The 23,368-nt window shown below is 38.8% G+C and overlaps 1 protein-coding gene across 1 annotated transcript in view; it reads left to right on the top strand.

Moving 5' to 3' along the window:
• Positions 1-23,368, top strand: part of PLXDC2 (plexin domain containing 2) — a 289,186-nt gene that overhangs the window by 160,463 nt on the left and 105,355 nt on the right. The window contains exon 3 of the mRNA XM_081970903.1: positions 21,376-21,522. Within this exon, the coding sequence (XP_081827029.1) occupies positions 21,376-21,522 (147 nt within the window). The remainder of the gene's footprint in view (positions 1-21,375; positions 21,523-23,368) is intronic.

Here is a 23,368-nt window from a genome sequence, read left to right as displayed (position 1 = left end):
GATAGAGCAGGGGGAGGAAATGGGGGATAGATCTCCATCCTTCTGTGATAGGGATTCCATGTCAGGATCCCCTGCAGCCTCTCTGGGTTACCCAGGTTCTCCTAGCTCTTCAGTCAGGGAGGATATCCCCTCCTTTCAATGCTGTTTTCATGCAGAGGATCAGAGAGATCCTCCTAGGGGTGCCAGGGGACAGGCCTATGATCAATCCAGGCCTGTAGAGGACAAGGGCCCAGCTATGTCAGCAGAAATGAGGGATCTCATCATGCAGGCTATTTCCCAGGGTGTGGTAGAAGCCATGAGGCTACAGGAAGGCAGGGGTGGCAAGACCTCTAGGCCTGTTCGCCCCCTGCGGGAAAAGAGGACCAGAGTACTCGATTCCCCGGGCACTTCTATCACCACAGAGGTGTCCACGTGGGAGGAGGGGACTGCTGAGGAATTTGCTCTCTCGGAGGATGAGGATATGCCTCCAGACAAGCCCTCCTTCACTGGTCTCTTTAAGCCATCCTTGTTCAAGTCCATCTTACACAAGGCCAGAGCCTCTACTGAGCTTGGTGCCAAACCTAAGGACAAGGAAGTCCCTTCTACTTCCCAGGACCTCATGGCAGGGCTGTTCAGCGAAACAACCCCTGACCCAGAACTGATACCAGTCCCTGACATGTTCATGGAAGTTATCCAGCGCCAATGGACACAGCCAGGTACCCTGGCCAACCCCAGTGGCGCAGACAAATCACTGTATCCCTTAGAACCTAGGCTGGAGGATGTATTGAAACCTCCAGAAGTGGATGCCCCTGTGGTCTCTCTGACCTCTAATTCTAATCTCCCGGCCGAGTTATTAGAAGGGTTAAAGGCAGAGGATAAGAGGGCAGAAAAGGCTTGTCTCAAAACGCACCAGGCGGCTGCCTGGGCGATCAAAACCTCCACTTCTGCCTCGTTCTTTACGAGGGCATCCCTATTATGGCTGCGCCAACTCAGATCTCAGCCCCCATCTGAAGCATCTCGTTGGCGACATGATCTTAACAAGATCATTACGGCTGTGGAATATGCCTCTGATGCATCCCTGCATGCAGCGAAATTCGCCTCCAGGGCACTAGCGTCCAACATCACTTCTCGCCGCCTGCTTTGGCTTCGGCACTGGCAGGCGGACATGAAGGCAAAGTGGAAGCTGGCTTCAGCTCCATTCAAGGGAGAGAACCTCTTTGGGGATTCCCTAGAGAAATTCCTAATTGAGACAAAGGATAAGAGGAAGGTCCTGCCTTCCACCTTCAGGAAGCATGACAGGAAAGGTCAGGGCTCGTTCAGGAAACAGGCCTTTCGGGCACAGGAAGGTGCCCAGGCCTCCTCCTCTTCCTATTCCTCCCAAAGACAGTTTAACCAGTCCTCTGACAGGTCCCAGGAACGAAACAACTTTTCTTCCAGGGGCAGACAATCCAATCAGGGGTCCTTTCGGAAGCCCTTTCGTGGGGGATCCCACAACCGTCAGTTTAGATGTGGGAAGTGACCGTCTGGGGTCTCCTCCCATCGGGGGCCGCCTGCAATTCTATGCAGATCGTTGGGAGGAAACAACCTCGGACAAGTGGGTCTTAAATACCATCAGGAGGGGTCTAACCTTGGAGTTTCTATCCTCTCCTCCGCGGACCTTTGTTTGCTGCCCACTATCCAAGAACCCTGTAAAGAGGGCTCTCATGCAGGCAGAGATAGATCATCTTCTGCAGATCAACGCAATAGAGGCAGTTCCTCCAGAACAGGAAGGGAGGGGGTTCTATTCCATTCTCTTCCTGGTCCCCAAGAATTCAGGGGGGTGGAGGGCCATTTTAGATCTGAAGCGCCTGAACAGACATCTGGCCTACAAGCGCTTCAAAATGCAGTATCTTCAGTCGATCCTAAGCTGCATGCGACAAGGGGATCTGCTCACCTCCATCGATCTCAAGGAGGCGTATCTGCATGTGCCCATCCATCCCGCACACAGGAAGTTCCTGCGCTTGTGTTACAACGGAAAGCACTTCCAATACAGGGCGCTTCCGTTCGGACTTTCTTCTGCACCCAGAACGTTCACGAAGCTTCTTGCAGCTGTGGCGGCCCACCTGCGCAAGCTTCCAGTCCGCCTGGAGTGCTATCTGGACGACATCATCATCCACTCAAGGACTCATCAGCAAGCGGTGAGAGATGTAAACGTCACAGTTCACACCTTACAGGACCACGGTTTTTCCGTAAACATGGAAAAAAGCAACCTGACTCCTGCCACACGCATACAACACCTGGGCGCCATAATAGACTCAGTATCTTGCCAGGTGTCCCTGTCTCCGGAAAGAATCCGCAACCTCAGGAGCAGAATCCGGTTGCGTCGCAGGAACAGGTCCTGGCAGGTAGTGCAGCTATCCCAACTGTTAGGGATCATGATTTCTTGCCTCAACATAGTTCCCTGGGCACGTCTTCATGCAAGGGAACTGCAATGGTTCTTGCTTCCAATGCAAAGAGCAAAGATCAGCAACTCCACCAGGAAAGTTCGCATCCCACCAAGAGTGACTCGGTCTCTGAGTTGGTGGCAGTCTCGAGCAGTGGAGAAGGGTTGCCTATTCAGAGAACCTGACAGGATCGTGGTAACGACCGACGCCAGTCTCTATGGTTGGGGGGCGCATTGCCAAGGTCAGCTGGCGCAAGGCAGGTGGTCCAGCGCGGAGGCAGCCCAGAGCATCAATTGGCTAGAACTCAGGGCAGCCCGGCTTGCGCTGAGGAGATTTGCAGAACAGCTGAAGGGGCACCACGTTCTGCTACTGACCGACAATGTGGCCACAAAGGCTCACGTGAACCGACAAGGAGGGACACACTCCAAAAGACTCATGTCAGAGGCGGAGGCCATAGGACGATGGGCAGAGATCCACTTAGCGTCGCTGAGGGCGGATCACATCTCCGGAACCAGCAACGTAAGTGCGGATTGGTTGAGCCGTCAGACCATCGACAACTCGGAGTGGCAACTTCATCCGGACCTGTTCGCACAGGTGGTAAGGAGGTTTGGTCTCCCACAGGTCGACCTGTTTGCCTCGGCGGCAAACACACAGCTCCAGCGGTTCTTCTCCCGCTACAAGTCAGCACAAGCGGAGGGGACGGATGCCCTGAGGTCCAGCTGGCCTCCAGGTCTTCTTTACGCGTTTCCGCCCCTCCCTCTGATCCCGCAGGTGATCTACAAGCTGCTGAAGGAGGGGGCGGAGCTCATTCTGGTGGCTCCACATTGGCCCAGGAGATCCTGGTTCGCGGACCTGGTCGATCTGTCTGTGGAACAACCGTGGAAAATTCCTCCAGACCAGGTATCCTTGCGTCAGGGGGCCATCAACCATCCAGAACCCCAATGGTTGCAGTTAGCCGTCTGGCACTTGAGGGGCAGCTTCTGAAGGACCAGAGCCTCTCAGACAACGTCATTAAAACCATCCAAGCTTCCAGACGTCCAGCCACTACTCGCATTTATGACGCGACTTGGGCTGCCTTTTCTTCCTGGTGCAGCAAACGGGACATTGACAGTGTGGAAGCGTCCATCCCTCAGTTATTGGACTTCCTACAAGAGGGCTTGGACAAAGGACTGGCACCAGCCACTCTCAGGCGCCAGGTTGCTGCATTATCCACCATCTTAGCCAGACACCAACTTCAATCCCTGAGTCACCATCCTCAGGTCAAGAGCTTCTTGAAGGGGGCCTACAACATTCGACCCCAGGTGGTGCACAGGTACCCGACCTGGAACCTACCCTTTGTCCTGCAGGCATTGACAGCGGCTCCCTTCGAACCTTTGAGGAAGGTATCTCTTCGACATCTGACTCTTAAGACTGCCTTCCTTATAGCCATTACTTCAGCCAGAAGGGTATCTGAGATTGCGGCCTTCTCGGCCAAGGAAGAGCTGTGCATCATCCACCCAGACAGGGTCATCCTACGGTTAGACCCCGCCTTCATGCCGAAGGTGAATTCTCATTTTCACAGGTCTCAGGAGGTTATCCTCCCGAATTTCTGTCCCAGCCCTCAACACTCCAAGGAGCGCAGGTGGCACAAATTGGACGTGCGAAGGGCAGTCCGCATTTACCTGAAACGAACTAAGGACATCAGGCACTCCGAGGCCTTCTTTGTGTCTTTTCAACCAGGCTCGCTGGGTCGCAAGGTGTCATCTTCAACCATAGGTCGGTGGCTGCGAGCTTGCATTAAGATGACATATGACATTCAGGGCAAGCCGGTTCCACCTCGTGTAACGGCACATTCCACCAGAAGTGCGGCCATGACTGCGGCCTGGGCGACTCAAGCATCTATTCTGGACATTTGCAGAGCGGCCACGTGGGCGTCTCCCACGGCTTTCATTAGAAACTACAAGATCGATTCCTTTGCCTCTGCCGAAGCCTCCTTTGGCCGTAGAGTATTACAGAAGGTTATTGAGGCTCCGGACAATGTCACTTCTTCCCGCCCTGGGACACAATAGCTTGGGCATGTCCCATCCTTGGACTCTCCAAGCAGCGCTATGGAGAATGACCGTTGTCTTACCTGAACGGTCGTTCTCATGGCGCTGCGGAGAGTACAAGACCCACCCAGGGTGATTGTTTAGCTCCGAGATTGTATCTTTACACAGGTGTGAGCTGAGGACGTCTTCGTCGGACAAGACCTCGTTTTTAAAACTGAGCCAGAAGAGGCAAAGGAGGCGTGGCCAGAGGGGAAAAAATCTACTCAGTCCATGGGCAAACAGGCTGTGTTAACCCATCCTTGTACTCTCCGCAGCGCCATGAGAACGACCGTTCAGGTAAGACAACGGTCATTTAACTTAAATTAAGCAGACTAATTATAAGGGGGAGGGTTTTATTCTGAAAGTTAAGAAACTAGCATTTTATCTAAATAAGTAGTCCTTACTTTATCAACTGTGCATCAACTACTGCTTCTTTGAATTGAGTCATTCACCATTTCTTTTGTGTGTCCTGATAAGTCTGTGGCACACCATATTAGCTATTCAAGCAATTCATGCATTGCGAAGGCAGATTTCCCCATGTTAGCCTGTTAATCAAGGGAAAGAGCTATTAACAATCAGGATTTCTGTACAGCTTTTCAGCCTGCTTCAGAGATTAGTGGCAGGCTTCTGTTTTACCCAGGGTCATGTGAGACTCTAGCTGTTTGCTCCTTACATTCATTTATAGAACCTCTAGTTCCCAAAGTCTGGCACTTCTATAGATATGTTGAAAACATAGAATAACTCAACAAATTATTTCAATAATTAACCTCTGATTATTTGCAGACCATTAAAGCACCTTCATATTTATAAAATAGTATCTTATGTGTAAGCCCTTATTGTATACTCAGGTCAATTTTAAAAAAAACTAAACAGTTTTTCTGAGATCTTAAATCCTGTCTGGAATGCAACAGGGAATTGGCCTTGTATTTGTGTGGTGTTAATAACCAAATCTCATTTAACAGAAGCTTCTTTTTATGCTAGTACAGTAAGCAATGCAGTATTTATCTTAATTAAGGCTTAATCTAAGAAGCCAGGATTAGCTCTGCTTTCCTCTTTAAGAAGTATGACTAGGCACTTTAATTATTGTCTGTGCTTTTATGTTCAGTCTCCCAAAGACGTAGAACATCAGAATTGTGTGCACAATTATTATTTACCTGTAAAAAGAACACAATTGATGGCACAGCTGACATGTAACAAGGACCGTTCCTATTCAACCTTGCTTTTTGAATCTATATAAAGACCAATTAGTAGCCTGCTCATTGGGCAGATTATTTTTGCCTGCATTTTATCCATAGTAAAGTAATATGCTGTGTCTTCTTCCACAGAGTAAAATCATGATTATCGTGAACCTTTTAGGAACGCTTTGATAATGCACTGAATGTTTCTAATGGAAATTACCAAAGACATTTTTTTGTTCATTCATTTATTCATTTCAATAGCCACTCATTTCAATCAGTGACTCTAGGTGACTTGCAATATAAAAACAATTACAACAATAAAAATACTTAAAAGAATAAAACATCCAGCAGCAAATAGTTAATCAACTGATAGTAAACCCAAGAAACAGGGCCTTATCACTTTCAGTGAACCAAAGACGCTTTTTCAAGAGATGACTGGACTTACTTGATTTTTTCCCCTTGAAAACGTTTCACTTCTCATTCAAGAAGCTTCTTCAATTCTGGCTAAATGGTGGCAAAAGGAGGGATTTCTATTCCTTAGTAGTTATCTGGTCATTACCACTCTGAAGATCAGTTGTTAGATCTATGATAGTCATTGAGGCTCAGGGAGCCTAATGGATGACCTTCAGAATGCTAACAACCAGATAACTGTTGCGGAATATAAATCCTTCCATTCTCCACCATTTAGCCAGAACTGAAGAAGCTTCTTGAATGAGAACCAAAACACTTGTAAGAAAAAACCAAGAAAGTCCAGTTGCCTTTTGAAAAAGCACCTTTGGGAAACCATGACCTGGATGATTGAGAATCTTCATTAGATGAACCACTGACCCAGGTTCAGGACAACCAATTTTGTAAAACCTTGCTAAAAACCATCATGATGGGGTTTGTGATCATAACCCTATGAATTTGATTTATACAATAAAATAAAATTATTTTAGATGAAGAGTAAACGAAAACATTTTATCATGTTTGATGTATATACAAGAAAGCCAAAATTTTTAGAAAGGTAGATAAATTCAATACTGCCACAATGGAAGAATGGCTGGTGAAGATAATGGAATTTACAGAGAAAGCTAAATTAACTTATTTGATTAGAGAAAAAACAATAACTATTTTTATGGATGATTGGGAACAGCCTTTCTCCGTGAAACAGAATAAAATGCACTAATAATTTGTGGTTTTGATTATTAGAAAAAAGCAAGCTTCATTCGTTTGCAATTATGGAGTAAGAGTTAATTTTGTAAATATACCATACTTATACTCACTACAGAAGGAATTGGAAACTTCTTTCTATTCTTTTTCTGCAGTTTTTCTTTATTTTTTCTTTCTTTGTAACCTTTTAATATTTTTAATTTGTGCTAGTTTTTATATTTTTTGTAATTTTTTTAATAACATGTATTAACAATCAAGAGAGACTAAATGAAATGTTACTACAGAAAGAAGCAAAATTGTAAAAAGAAATTAACATATTTTAAATATATATTTTAAGATACTTTAAGGAAAGGTACTGATTTAACAATTCTTTGGGATGCAAATACAGTTATATGTTATTTTATACAATGCAGTGAACTTAAAAAGAAGATTAAGGAGAAAATGCAAGTCATTTTACAAGAAATAAACAGGAAAAAAAATTAAAGAATTTCCAGAGTCATATTTATCAAGAAATTGAGCTTTACAATGTTAATTATCTTTGTTATCAATAAGGGAAATTACCGTATTTTTGGAGTGTAAGACGCACTTTTTTCCCTCAAAAAAGAGGCTGAAAATCTGGATGTGTCTTATACACTGAATACAGCATTTTTTGCTTCCTGAAATCCGCCCCCTTTACCAAAATGCTGTGCATAGTTTTTAGGAGGTTTTCAGAGTGCACCTGGGGAAGGCAGAAATGAGCGAAAAACAGGCCACTTTTTGCTCAATTTCCTCCCAACCTCCAGGAGCATTCTATAAGCCCCTCAAGGCTATGCATGCCTCTTTTTTTTTTTTTTTACAAAAACTGGGCCCGTTTTCACAAAAAAACAGATTGTTTTGGGGAGGTCTGCAGAGTGCAAAAACTTTTTTTAAAATTTGCCTCTTCAAAATCTTGGTGCATATTATATTCCGGTGCGTCTTACACTCTGAAAAATATGGTAGAATAAAAATCAATTAAGTAAAGCAAAAACAACCCGAGTTTGGAAATAAGCCAGGAAAGTAACTTGCATCTAAATTATGAAAAGAGAAAGAAAAGAAAATGAATTTGAAATTACAAGAGAGGAGATACGTCTTAAAGAATAATTCAGCCATACAAAAGCATTCCATTAATATTATTCCAATTTATATAAAGAAAATAACATCTCTCTAGAGAAAATAGATGAATATCTAAAGAACCAAAATTTACTGAGAATTACAAATAGAACAGAACAGATCATGAAAAAAACGTATAACAATAAGGGAAGTTTCTTTTTTTTTCTGAAAGAATTTTATTGGAATTTAAAATTTTTGGGGGGAAAGGGTAGGTGGATATACAAAAAAAAAATTGGCAGCTCCATCGTGCTAGAAGTAGGAATCTTTCCAATTCTCACAACTTTTTACAGAAAAAAAAACCAAAAGATAAAAGATAAGCAGAAACATCATCTTATTATACATTGTATCAACCATGTGTTCAATTAGCTCTTTTGCCACTTTCTAATATATCAACAATTAAAATGATATTCCAGATATATTTATTTTTGTGACCTGAGTCTTTCCGTTATTGTTCCCTCCCCCCTTTCCCCAGGCGGAGAATTAATCCTATAAACCAGAACCATATCCCACCACAACTGTTCTTTATCTCTTTTAATATATTCTGTTAAAATTGTACTCATAATATCCTTAAGATCTTCATCTTCTGTCTCCGGTAGGTTCTGGAATCTGAGAAAGAAGAACATTCTTTCAAGTTCTATCTTTGCCATAAATTTTCCAATTCTATATTCCCCTTCTGGACTGCCTTAAGATCCTCCCCCAGCCCAGCCGCGCCCTCCTCTAGCACACTAATTCTCTGTTTATTTTATGTTATTTGTTGCTGCACACTTTTAAGCTCATCTCTAAAATCTGCTACCTCCTTTTTCAACTCATTTTGTCCCTGCATAATAGCTTGAAACATTTGAGTAACAGATAAATCTTTTGAACTTTCTCCAGTCTTTTCTTGTAAAAATGATGAAATTTTTGTCTGTTGAATCGTTGGATTGGATACAGTAAAAGTTGGTGCCGAGGCTGTTTTGCCTGTAGGTGGTTTTCTGGGCCCCATTATCTAAGTTCAGAAAGAGTAAAGATCTTTTGCAAAAGAAATGGCGTCTATGAAGTGCGCAGCCGAGCGAGTCCGAGAAGACAGGCAAATCCAAAAGTGAAAATTAATCCTCTGTCACAGTTCCAAGCCAAGAAGTCACTCAGAAAAAAAAGGAAATCAAATAGTCCAAATCCAGAAAAACCACGTAATAGAGAGGCTCCAAGAGTCCTTCAGGGGGGGGTAATATAAAGCCAGACTTTCTTCAAAGGTAGTTTCAAAAGACAGACTAATAAGGGAAGTTTCTTGAGCTATTAAAAAAAAGATTAAACTAGAAAAGTGCCTGGATCAAATGGATTATCAGATTCTTGTTATAAATATTTTTAGGATGAACTTTTCCAACCTTTACAAAGTGCAATAAACTCTATTCTACAGGGGAAAAAAGTGCCAAAGAGTTAGAAAGAGACCAAAATAGCAATAACACAAGGACAATATTACATTTAATAAGAAACTATAGGCAGATATCAAATAATAACAAGTAGTTCACAACTATTCTTGATGAGAAATTGCAATTAATTTAGCAAATAATTTGGAAACAATTTATTCATGAAGATCAGGATGTGCTTTTAGTAAAAGACAGTTGAATATTAGAAATGAGTTAGTCGTTTTGGAATAATATGGAGCAACATAATAAAAATAAGCTGCATTTTTGGATACAAAAAAGGAATTTGAATGGGGTTTCATATTCAAGGGTTTGAGAAAAGACATGAATTTGTAGAGAACTTTATAAAACAGGTAATATTTTATATATACTTCACAGAAAGCACAAATAGAGAGTAAATAAAACCACATGAGATACACAAAGAGATGTTCACTATCTCTCTTATTTTGGTTCTTGCAATATAGAAAACAGATATAAGACAAGATAAGAGGATTGTGGGAGTAAAGATTAAACAAGAAAAGTTAAGGGGTTTTGCTAATGACTTGGTGTTGGTTCTGGAAGATCCTTCAAAGAAAATTAAAATATTAATTGACAAATTGAAAGAATTTGATAGAGATTTTCAATATTTCAAGATTAATAAATGAAATACAAAGATTTCAACAAAAATGTAAAAGTAGAAGATCAAACAGATATGGAAATGGCTGAGATGGCTCAATCGATTTTTTGATCAAAGAAAAGAAAATATGCTTATTGCTGACTAGAAATCCCTTTTAGACTTTTTGCACAAAACCAAAAAATAAGCTTTTTATAGTTTTGTTCATTGAACAGGATAGATTATACAAAGAAGACTTATGTTTTAACCATAAAGAGGTCAATTTAAATTTGTACCCTGAATTGCTGTAAAGATCAGAAGCTACTTTCTTGTATATTTTTTCTTTTCTATTTTTTTCCATTCTTTTTCATTTCTTCACTTTTAGCTTTCTCTGTGTTTTTTTTCTTACATTATATTAATTTGCATTTGATTCCATCTTTACTTTTTTTTAATCATAATACTGTGTGTTTTGTGCATACACACACACACACCCACACACACACGCACACACACACACACAAATAATGTATGTACTGTTACAACCAGGACCAAAATAGCTATTAGATGGGATATACATTGAATGTAAAAAAAAAAAATCCCTTTTGCAATGCAAGTTTTTTGAGATGTACAAAAAATCAGCCCAAGGTAAATCACTATATTTTTTTAATGTTTAATATAATATATAAGCTGTACTAGTCAATTGAAAAACAAACTGAAATCTTTTTGACAAAAAAAACCCAACAAAAATGTACAATAGCATGGAAAAAATTTAAAATTATTTATCATGGTCCGATTTTTTTACACCTGAAAACCTGGCATTTTAACGAGTGTGTAGATATGTTATATCCAGTGTAATGACTATCTAGCAAAAACTGAAAGTTATTCTGGAGAGCCTATTGTGAGTGATAGGATACCTTGTTTAATTACTATTTGGATTTTCTGATTTTATAAAATTAGAATGTTATATATTTTATGTTGTGCTATCATAGATCATTGATTTGAATACTTGTATTTAATTTAATTTGTGCATCACAAAGATTCTCATGATTGCGTGGGGGCAGGACAGAGATTGAAATCTGCTGTTTATAAGCATCAGATGCTTATGATTTTTTTCATAATTGTTTCATGCATACAAAATAAACTCAGCTGAGAAAGTCAAGCTCTAGCCAAATTGAAAATCTTTTGACGCTATAAGTCTATGAACCATATAAGGTATTTCTGGAGCATTTCCAATCTGATTGCCAGTGAATATTATTTTCAGTTCTTTTGTTTCCCTAGTACCTATATGCTATAGCGAAGTGTTATATTTTCCTTAAAAGGGGTTAAATAGTTTCACACAGTTGTGCTTATTTTTCACTGTTATGCTCTAGAAATTTGTTTAAAATAGCAAGAGTAGAAAAACTCCAGTGCAGCAGCTGAATATAGAATTCAGCTCAAGAAATTGAATAGATACTAATAACTAAATGGTGAATGAGAATGTTCCTCAAAAAATCACTGAAATTTTATCTCTTTCCTTTTTTTTCCTTTCCTATTTCAGATGTGGGAAATGTATATGATGGAAAATCTAAACAATGAGGAGATGCATCTAATTTGTACATTGGAGCTCAGAATTGTAACTTTTTCCTAAATTGCTGGTCAATCCAATGACAGCTGATCTAATTCAGTAGAAAAGGGAATATTAATACCAGATTCTGTAATTTTTCAAATCAAATTTTAAAAAATTTATCTGCAGCTTGTACATATGGGTTGTAGTCGATAGTAAATATTTTCAGTTTAAAAAGTGTTGCTTTCTACATGAACAAGAATTTTCTTATTAACGTTTCCAAGTTTTGTAATTTTTCTATTAGTAGCTGTGGAGGAAATATCACAAACTGAAAATTTCTATGCAAAAAAAAAAAACCCTCTCCTAAGCCATGCAGATCTACAAGGTCATTTATGAATTACCTTGAAAAGGAAATAAATCACCCAAAAGAGACTGTATATATGCATTTAGTGTCCTTATGTTAATATCCATCTAAAAGTAATTTTATATATCCTGAATATCTTGAGAAATTTGTCACTAGATGATTTCTGTGCCTGATTCAGCCCACTTCTTCTGTGGCCACTTGTTGCCACTTGTGCGGGTCCCACACCACCTCCATTTCACCATCAGAGCCTTCTTGTGTACTTGAGGAAAGCGCTCTGGATTGATGCGTGCAGTCCCCCTCTGTTTTGCATCAGAAGCCTTCAGGAAAGGCCTGTGTAGCTGAGAAAAAGTCTCTGAATTGATACGCCTGGTGCTCCATGGCCTCAGTTTCACCATCAGAAGTCTTCAGGAAAGAAAGGCATGTGCAGCTGAGAACACGCTCTGGATTGATGGCAAAAGGCCTCTGACAATGAAAGAGCACTGTGTGCATCAATCTGGAGCTTGTCTCTCAGCTGCAGAAGCCTTTCCTGAAGGCCTCTGACAGCGAAACAGACGCCAGAGGTTGCCACGCACAAGCAGCTGCTGAACTGGGCCGACAGTCACATGGCTTCTGCTGGGCAGGACAAGGTGAGATAGTGAAAAAGATATGTTGTGTCCTGGCAGCCAGCAACAGCCAAGCTGCACCTGATTGGCTGAGCGCGGGCTGTCAGGAGCCTCTGATTGGTTGCCCTAACTGACAGCTCCGTACAAATAGCTGTCAGGCAGGAAAGGTGCTGAACTCACTGCTGTAAATACATTGCTGTTTGCCTGTAATAAAAGTTGGCTATTAGTTGCCTCAGACTGCATCCTGCCTCATCCTTCGGCCAATCTTTTACAAGATATTCCCGAAAATAAGACCTAATACCTTTTTTGGAGGCAAAAAAAATAAGACCTGGTCTTATTTTCGGGGACACGTGGTAATTAATCTACACATTTATTTGTGGAAATAAAATTTTGCGAAGATATAATCTTTGTCAAAATTCCTCATTGTCTGATTCAAATATTTTTCTTTGTTAAAAGTCTTATTATTTATGACAATTTTTAGTGCTCTGTATGATCATGAAAGGATTGTAACATTTTGAACCATGAATATTGGGCATTCATCCTGAAGGTGTTGGTTGGGATTTAATTACATGACACAAATTAAATCATTGTATTAGCTGCAATTTAATTGTGCTTTGAATCTCACTGATAATGAAAAAAATGTATCATAACATTTGAATGCTATGCTAAACGTTATATACTTGGATGGATCTGAAATGGATTTCTTCAATCTAACATTTTCCAGACACATTTGAATTACCATATTTTTGGGGAAATAAGACGTACCTTTTTTCCTCAAAAAAGAGGCTGAAAATCTGGGTATGTCTTATACACTGAATACAGCAGTGCCTCCTGAAACCCTGCCCCTTCACCAAAATGGTCGTGCATAGCTTGTAGGAGGCTTTCAGAGAGCTCCTGGGGGCTGGGGGAGGGCAGAAATGAGAAAAAATGGGCCTTTTTTTGCTCGTTTCCCCCCCTCCTACCTCCCCAGGAACACTCTACAAGCTTCCTAAGAGCTATTCATGCTCTTTTTTAAAACAAATGGGCCTATTTTCATGAAAAATGGGCCGTTTTTGGGAGGTTTGCAGAGTGCAAAAAGTTTTTTTTTTAAATTTGCCTCTTCAAAGCTTGGTGCTTCTTATACTCTGGTGCGTCTTATACTCTGAAAAATACAGTATAGCTCATTTCATTCTTGGGAGATAGTAAGGTGACTTCTTTCACTGTGACTTGCCCAATTTTCATCTTCAATGTACTGCATAATTTTCCTTAGTAGCATCAGTTAAAAATATTGTATATTGTTTCCTTGTATGTAAAGTAAGAGCATTTAAGGCATGGAAAATCTAGTCCATTGAATTGGCTATGATCATTACGCCATTGAATATACTCCAACCTAGGTTGAAACTAGGCAAAGCTAGATTTTGTGCAATTGGAAAGCTTGATTTGTAAATAATTCAGTTGTGAACCAGTCTGGTCTAGTGTTTAAGGCATCTAGCTAGAAACCAGGAGATTGTGAGTTGAAGTAGCATTTTAGGCATAAAAGCCAGCTGGATAAGTTTGAGCCAGTAAACATTTCTTCAGCTCACCTAACAGGAGTGTTGTTATGGGAAAAATAGAAGAAAAGGGCTATTATATTCACCACATTAAGTTATTTATTAAGATAATAAAGGCAGGGTATAAACATATAAATACTTACGTTATGTAAACACTGCCACTGGATATGCTGTTCTGTTTTTTATAAAGTCTAACATTGATATGGAATAAGTAGCAGTGTGGACAGTGCTTATAACCATAACTCAGTTGCATGTATGTAAATATTCAGAAATCTCCATCTTCTGTTATTTTGAGTTGGTTATTAGATTCAAAATGATAAGAAATTTAATCCAAGTGAAAAAAGTTAAGATTTTTTTAAAAAAAATAGAACTCTACATTTTCCAAGATTAAGTTTTCATATTGTCTCTGTGCATTCATCTGTGCATGTCAGATAAGAAGCTTTGGACATCATAAGCTATCAGAGTTGCTTATAGGTTTTACTACAACATAAGAGCAGATGCCAAATCTTCTGCCCCTGCCCTTTAGCTGTTTGTCTCTTTCTGTTGTGACTGCTTATAGTTTAGCTATCTTCAAAGAGAACACTTCCCAGGATTCTAATTGGCTAACACCTTATACAGTATCATTTTCCAACAGCATTGAATTGTTCTGAAAATCTTAATAATGTACATAGCTGCTCTAAGTATTCTATGTCAGAGAGATGTTTTACAATAGAGTTTCACTAATAATAAATCTATCAGATCTATATTTCCCAAACTGATATGGAGTTTAGATCACAATAACTCACTGGATTTTATATTTGCACTACATTTATCAGTACTTGAATGTTGCAGTACAGTTTAGACATAAGAGAGGGAAAACCCAAGATCCTTTTGGAGAGGAAGGAATATTGCAAAACATTCTGGATTGAAATGGTTGAAGATAATAGTTGGTAAGTGTGAGTAGATAGGATTACACCAAACGAAGTCTTCATTGACATGTTGTCACTGCAGTCTAATGATTGACCTCTAAGTCCCAAAACAAGACAGTAGGAAAAGGACAGAAACAATCTCTTTATGCCCCTAGGTTTATTGCAAAAAAGGATAATTTTATGAAGCCAAACAGAATTTTCACATTCTAAAAACAACAACAGACAGATTAAAATCAAAAGGTAACATAATATGAGTCATAATAAAAACTAAAACCAGGAGCATAGATAAAGTAGGACATTTGTTTTTTATTAATACTATACATGAATAAAATATAACCACAAATCTTGTTTAAAAGTTAAAAATCTAAACTGTTAGCCTCCTAGTTGCACATAGTTGAAATACACAACAATTTTGCAGATTATTCATAATTCCCTAGAAGTAAAATTCCAGATGGAAAGTATATCATTGTTCTCCGGCTTTAGACTTTTTGTACAGCTGTAAAAACAATGCTATTCCAATAGACATTTAGATACTAGTGACTTTTTTGTTTTGGTTGGATTTTAACTTGGGTTATATTTTTAAGGTATTTTTAATTGGAAATGTTTTAATTCTTAAGAATTTTTAAATGCATTCTGTTGTTGTAAACCACATGAGTAAGGAAGTTATTGCTCTGCAGATGTGGAAATTCAACTCCTACCACCAACAAACGTCAAGTGTGTCCGTCTATGATGGCCCACACATGGACAGATATAAGTTCTCAATTTTTATACTAAAACACCATTTGGCAATGGGGGAAAGTCTAAGAACAAGAAACATTTTACCCTTTTATTTTACATTATTATATATTGTATGAATCTATCATTTGGGTGATAAATGCGTAGTACAGATTATGTAAAGTGTCAAAACCAGGAATATTGTTGTTTAAGGTTATTGTCAACAATTTTCTTATGGAAGTTACGTCAGCCTTTGATTCTTTCTTAACCATGTAGTGATTAATTTTTACGATAATAAGATTGGAAGAGACCCAGAAGGTCTTCTAGTCCAATTCCTGCCCATGGAGATTCTACATCATTCCAGACTTTTTTTTTTTACTTGATGGGATCGATACACAGGATCATAGCAAGAATAACTGAATAACCGAATAATAGAGCTGGAAGTGACTTCAGAGGTCTTCTAGTCCAACTCTCCACCCAAGCTGGAGACCTTATACCAGTAATGGCAAACCTATGGCACGCGGAGCCATTTGTCAGGGAACGCGAGGCGCTGCCCTGTCAGCTGGCCAGCGTGCATGTGCGTGCTAGCCAGCTGTGTTCACCCTTTTTTAAAGCCATTTTTCGCTGTTCCCAGGCTCCAGAGCCTTTATGGGAGCCGGGGGGGAAAAGAGCCTCCCCCACCCCTCTGGAGGCCCTCCGGAAGCTTCATGAGCTTCCCTGAAGCCTCTGCAGCACAAAAAACCAGCCCTATGGGCAAACCAGAAGTTCGGGAATGGACTTCCGGTTTGCTCGGAGGGTCGTTTTGACTGCTCTGGAGGCTTCAGGGAAGCGTCCCAAAGGGCCTTGAACCCTCTGGAGGGCTTCCAGGGGTGGTGGGGGAGGCTGTTTTCACCCTCCCCAGGCTCCTATAAAGCCCCTGGAGCCTGGGGAGGGCAAAAAAAGCATGCATAAAAATGGGTGGAGCTCCTGTAGTGCGCGCATGCACACTGGGGGTTATGCATTGCATTATGGGTGCGGCATACCTGCACACAACCCCCCTGCGCTGCCCCCAGTTATGGCAGGTGAGCCAAAAATGGTTCGCCATCACTGCCCTATACAATTCAAGATGCTGTCCAATGTCTTTTTTAAAAAATCCTGAGTGATGGAACACCCACAAGTTTGGGAGGCAAGCTGTTCTATTAGTTAATAATTTCACTGTCTGGAAATTTCTCCTTAGTTCTAGGTTGCTTCCCTTCTTGATTAGTTTCTATCCATTGCCTTTTGTCCTGCGATTTGAAAAATAATTGACTCCCTTCTTTATGGCAGCCCCTCAAATAATGGAACACTGCTATCATGTGACCTCTAATCCTTCTTTTCACTAAACAAGACATGATGAATTCTTGCAACTCTTCTTCATATGCTTTAGCTTCCAGTTCCCTAATCATTTGTGTTGCTCTTCTCTGAACTCTTTCTAGATTCTCAATATCTTTTTTATATTGTAGCAACCAAAACTTGATTTCAAGTGTGGCCTTACCAAGACATTATAAAGTGGTACTAACACTTCATGTGATCTTGATTCTATCCCTCTGTTAATGCAGCCTAGGACTGCATTGGCTTTTTGGGCAGCTGCAGCAAACTGCTGGCTCATAATTAAGTGGTTGTTTACTAGGACTCCTAGATCCCTCTCGCGGTTACTTCTATCGAGTTGTTTTTTAGTTGTTGTTTCAGTGGTTTTATCTTTAGACCAATAGCTTATTTACTGGCTCCATGTTTAGTGAACTGAAACTCATTTTAAAACTGAGCAATTATTCCCTGCGGATTTCAGGCTTTCAAGTTATATGGCAGATTTATTTTAGTTTAGTTTACTTTGTTAATTTTCTGATTTCCTCAGCTAGATTTTATTTTTAAAAATTGTCTCTAATAATCCAGAAAGATACAGAATAAAGGCCCTGAAAAGACAGGTGTTAGAGAGTGTTACTGGTTCAGGAAGACTAACATATACATTTTAAAGGACAGCTAAAGCACATCAGAATGGGATTACTTATATAGAAGACATGTTATTCTACAAAAGAGAAGGTTTTCTGCAAGAAAGCTACCTTTTTGTCACTGCCAAATGATAATCTATAGGTTATGGAACAGAGAGCAGTACTTCCCTGAAGAACATAGGTGCTCAGCACAGTGAGTTGCTCCCAGTTTGGCCCAGGTCAGCTGAACTGGTAGTGGCAGTGGCAGGAGGCTCCGCCCACCCACCTGGATGCTTCTGCACATGTGCAGAAACTTCTTTGCATGTGCAGAAGCGTTGCACACAAACGCGAGCACGACCAAACCAATGGCGCCGGGATTTGAAACCGACCTCTGGTACTCAGGAGGCTAACGTAGCTGAAGGCATTCTTCAGGAAATGGTTCTGAATGGTTAATACCACTCTTGGATGAACAGTTCCCAGCTTTAAGGATTAAATAATTACATACTCTGGAATATCTTGCATTGCCTGCGAAAGAACAGGAAACTTGGAAATATATCACTGAATTTTTCATTATTATTAGAAATCATTGATGGCTCCTAGTAGTAAAAAACCTAAAATGTTGGAGAATACTTTTGAAAATAAGAGAAAACAAACCAGTTTCACATGCTGAAATCAACAGTTGCCAAATACAGCAGAGCTCAGTGTGGTCCCTTATCATAATCTTTTTACAATCCTTCACATCTTGCTTCAAATGCAGCCTGAAGATGCTGCAATAGTCACAGGTATTAAAACTATCACAAGTCACTTTTTCAGGCTGTTGTAACTTTGAACAGTCACTAAACAAACTTTTGTAACTTGAGGACTACCTGTACTGTATCTCTTTTACTTTAATGTGGTTGATTTGATATTTTATTTCTAGCACCAAAATGCAAGTTACCTTTTAAGAATTCTCAGAATTTTAATAATGAAACCAACATTTTATTAAACATTGTTTAGGTTACTATCATATGCCAAGATTTGGAGAAAACCATAAATAAAATTCTGCCTCTATCTCAAAGAAAAATTAAAGAAACATTCATTGTATTGTTAATAGTTTTATCTATTTTTAATACATACTATTCCCATGAAATGTAATTACATCCATTGTATAGGCTTCTTTTGGAATTATCTATTTTAGATTCTTCATCTTAAGGGCAGGAACGAAAAAGTCTTATCTCAAAAAATAATGTAGAATAAATTCATATTATAACTATATCACTGGCAGATTCAGCATGCTATGCATCCTAATACCTGGAATGGTTGAGTTCAACTTCCAATATTAGTAATAATCATCTGGAAGTATAAAAGTCAAAACTGGAGCAACCATAAAGAAGAAAAAGTATCTCTTATGCCTAATCCTTCTCTTATTTTTGCAGAGAGAGAAGAGATTATTAGATAGGTGATAGATAGATAGATAGATAGATAGATAGATAGATAGATAGATAGATAGATAGATAGATAGATAGATAGATGATAGATAGATGATAGATAGATAGATAGATAGATGATAGATAGATTGATAGATAGATGATAGATAGATAGATAGATAGATAGATAGATGATAGATAGATAGATAGATACCATATTTTTCAGACTATAATGCGCACTGGAGTATAAGACACACCTTAGTTTTGGGGGAGAAAAATAAGAAAAAAATATTCTGCCTCTGCCTACCAGCATCCATGGTATTCATCTGGCTAGCATCCTGTCAGTGTGTGAGAGAGTTGGGGGCTGTTTGGAAACAAGCAGTATTTGCTATGTGAGCAGCAAGGAAGAAGACAGTAAGAGCCTGGGAGTCGCTTGTTCTGTACTAAAGCTTCTTGCTGTGCTGATATCTAAAACTAAAACTGAAAATGAAACTTCTCTCCTCTGCTGAACTACCATGTTGGAAAATCTGCTTTTCGAATTGTATATTTACTTAATGTGTTATGTTATATATAAAAAGAAGTTTTTGAATCCTGCTAAATCAGTTATTTGTTTATGCTTTCTGAATGTGATTGCTACTGCACACTCTGACACCTCTTTGCAGCAAATAGCAAACAGCTAGGTCAGCTTCAGCACATTATTGCAGCCTGATTCAGCATGAGCAGCTGATTGGCGGGTGGACTGGTCTCCTGGAATACCCCCAATCAGCTGTTCCAAGCTGCAGGGATTGCCACAGACCATTGCCTCCTCCATGGCTCACATTTTTGGCTACATTCGGTGCCAAATTCCCCCGCCCCCTTTTAGGGAAAGAAATGTGTCTTATACTCTGGAAAATACGGTAGATAGACAGACAGATGATAGACAGACAGGCAGGCAGGCAAATTATGATTATCCTGGCAAGTTGCCAAGAGAACTTAAAATATTTGTATTTTTATTATCTATCTTACAATTAAACCATATTGCCTGCATTGTACATAGCACAGAGTTCCTGTTCTTTGCATTATGACCAGATAGTGCTGTAAGGTGATGGCATTATTCCAAGAAAGATTGCAAGAAAAGAAATTTGGAGATAAATCCCATGATCATTATGAGAAACCTATTCAGTTCGCTGTCTTCCACAAAACTCTTCAAATAGCATCAGAATGATATATTTAAAGGGTGAAACAACTGCTTCTCAAAAAGCAGATGCCAATGTTTCTTTGAGGACACATTGTGTCAAAATGTATATTAGCTGGATTTTGTATTGAAATTGATTCCTATAAAATTTTCAAAAATCTCATTACCAAACTACATTTGGGAATGGAAAATAATATGGATAGAGCTTAATAATTTTTACAGCCAGGCATCAAATTGAAGAAGTTTCTTTTCTGTAATATACTGGCTGGTTACTTTTCTTTTGTTTGTTTGAACTTTTGGTGAATTTTCAAACAAGACAAAGAAATTTGAGCAATTGATGACATTACAAAAGTATGCATTACATACTTTTCCTAATCACCAACATTTCTAACATTCTATACCAAGAGTCAGTGGGAAAACTGGCAGAAAGTCAGAAGTCAGTTATATACAAATACACACACATATATGCATACACTTTTTTAATTGACATATGAATGTCCAAATATATGCCCAAATATGCATGAGACACATACTCTTTGGTTGTAGTTCTTAAAATACTGTAAAATAATGATCTTGTCCATGAAAATTTCTGATGTACCTGGGAATTATCCCTAATTTATCTGGGAATATCAATTACATTAAACAAGTAAAATGTCAGAGGGGGAAAATTGCAATATCTCTAAAGCTGGGCCAGCTGGAGTGAACAAATCCCCATGGCTTTTCTAGAAACCAATAAGTAGCAATCATTTAAATTGCTGAGGGAATGCAGGGAGAGTTGAGAAGAGTCACCAACAAGTCCATGGTCTTTTGGGGTGACATTCTCCCTGAGAGCAATGGAGATCCTGGTTTCCCAAGTATTATTGGACAGGCAGATAAAACTGGGAATGGCAATCCCACTTTGCTGCAAATATTTGAATAACAAGAAATGGTCCAACATGTTTGCAATGCACAATTTAAATGTTATTTAAAATACAGCATTTATGAAAGGTAAATTATCTACATTAAAACAGATTTCAGTTAAGATTTACCAATTACTGCATTTTTTAAATCCAAAGCCACATTTTTCTGTATAGGTAGTTGCAGTTAGTTCAAACTTTTAAAGTATAAAAACTACATTTATAAAATCACAAGTAGGGTTTTTGTTATTCTTTTCTAACATTTGATTCTCTGCTTGTCTATGTGATGAAAGAAATAACAGCTTTGCATCTGTTTCTAAATATTTCAAAAAGACTCAAAAATAAGATCAAATCTATGTTTGCCTTTTTCTCCCCCAGGAAGACATGGATCACAATTATTACACTTCAAGGATATATGGGCCATTTGATTCTTCCAGCCGAGATTTGTGGGTAAACATTGATAAAATGGAAAAAGATAAGGTGAAGATTCATGGAATACTCTCCAATACTCACCGACAAGCTGCAGTAAGACATTTTATATATGTTCCAATTTAATTCTTTTCTCTAATACTTGAATTAGCTTTAAGTTACATGTCATTCATGTCATGTCATAACATAGCAGAGCATGTAATCAGAAATATTAATCTATAAATCAAATTTGGAAATCCTTATCTGATTTTTGTCTCTTTTTTTTTAAGAAGAAATGGTCTCATTTTATATACCTGTAGGCAAACATTTCATGAAGTTTTTTTTAATCTGATGAGCCTTTGAATTTCTTTTTTTAAAAAACTGCGAAAAGATTACAAAATGTTTTAAAAGCAAGAAATAGTTTCAGTGACATTCAAGTCAGCAGTTGCTTTGCCCTTGCGTTTGTTTGACAGATGAATTATAGTCTAAATTGACTAGCTTAACTGCCATATTTAGAACTAGAAAGAAACAGCCCTATGTTTATCCTTTACATTTGTATGAGCTGAATTTCTGAGCGCTATTAAATCCTTGTCAAAATATTATTGTTTTGAGTTGTTGATACTTGTCAAATGAGAAAGAGGTGACAGATGTAATTTTATTTCCGTATCAAAAATATGTCTTAGCTAATTCTAATCCTACACAAAATTCTTGTGTGAGGATATTAACTAAGCTTCTGATTTACATATATAATTCAGTGCCCCATTACTGCCAAATAGAATTCCTATCATTTTTCCATGTATTGAAAGCCACCAGGAAAATCAAGATTAGTCCTAAAGGAATCTAAATTCAGTAGCAGAAATGGCAATTCAGTTGATGTGACTGAATTGATTCAAGCTCTGTCACTAGAGAAGCACTTGGATGTTTTTTGAGAAGTCAGGTCATTTTTTAAGAGATTCTTCACTAATAGTAAATATTTAGAAAATATAAGAAGTTGAAAGAAAGGAAGATGACTAAAGAGAAAGAAATAAGCCACTTACGTTTCTGCCCTTCGTTAGGTTAAAACAGTTTCCATGATTGGTAAACTCAGCAAGCACATGCCATGCTGACAGAAGCAATAGAAAAGATTCTAGAATCTGAAAAGAGAGATAATTAATACATTCTCCAGATTTAGAAAATATAATTTATAAAAATTATTTTTCTCAGACAGTAAAAAAGAGTTACAAATGGATTGGGAATATGGAATCAGAGATCCCAGTTAAAAGAATAAATCTGATATAGCACAAAGTTTTTGTGAAATGTCTGTACATGATGGATTATATGGTAAGAGAAAGTCAACGGTTGCACCGAAAGAATCTTACTGGCATGACTCTTTGGCTAAGATAGGCTTACTTTGGAATGTCAGTTGGAAAAGACAAAGAAATTGTATGTTTCTTTAGTTGCTATTTTCTTTGTTTAAAAAATAAAATAAAGCTATCAAAATTCCTGATATTAAACTATTAAATTCAAATATGCCAAACAGAACAGATTAGTTGCAGATTTTCAGTTACAAACTTTTCTGCTAATGATGATTAAGGAAGATATATATATTGTTGTATTTGTGCTGATAAATAAATAAAGGGAGACTAGTATAGATCTATTTCAAGCTATTTAGCTCTCATCAGCTAGCCATACCCTTAGTGGGATTTGAACCCGGGCTGTATTACATATTAGGCAGATGTGTTAGCCACTAAGCCACAGGCTCTCCTCCTTTATCAGCTAAGCCAGGGAAATAGGTATGTATTGTGTCACAACCCCTGGTATGCCCAAATACAACACAAATATAACAAAGGCAACATTAAAAATATGGTTTTCTTCCTGGATGGTGATCTGGAGTGAGCCGAAGGAAAGAAAGGGGAAGCAGTGTGTTACCTCCCATATTTGGGCATACCAGGGGTTGTGACTATGTATGTATATATGTATGTGT

The sequence above is a fragment of the Natrix helvetica genome, assembly GCF_964273705.1.
Source record: "Natrix helvetica genome assembly, chromosome: Z".
NCBI lineage: Eukaryota > Metazoa > Chordata > Lepidosauria > Squamata > Natricidae > Natrix > Natrix helvetica.
This window is presented reverse-complemented; position numbering and strand designations above follow the sequence as displayed.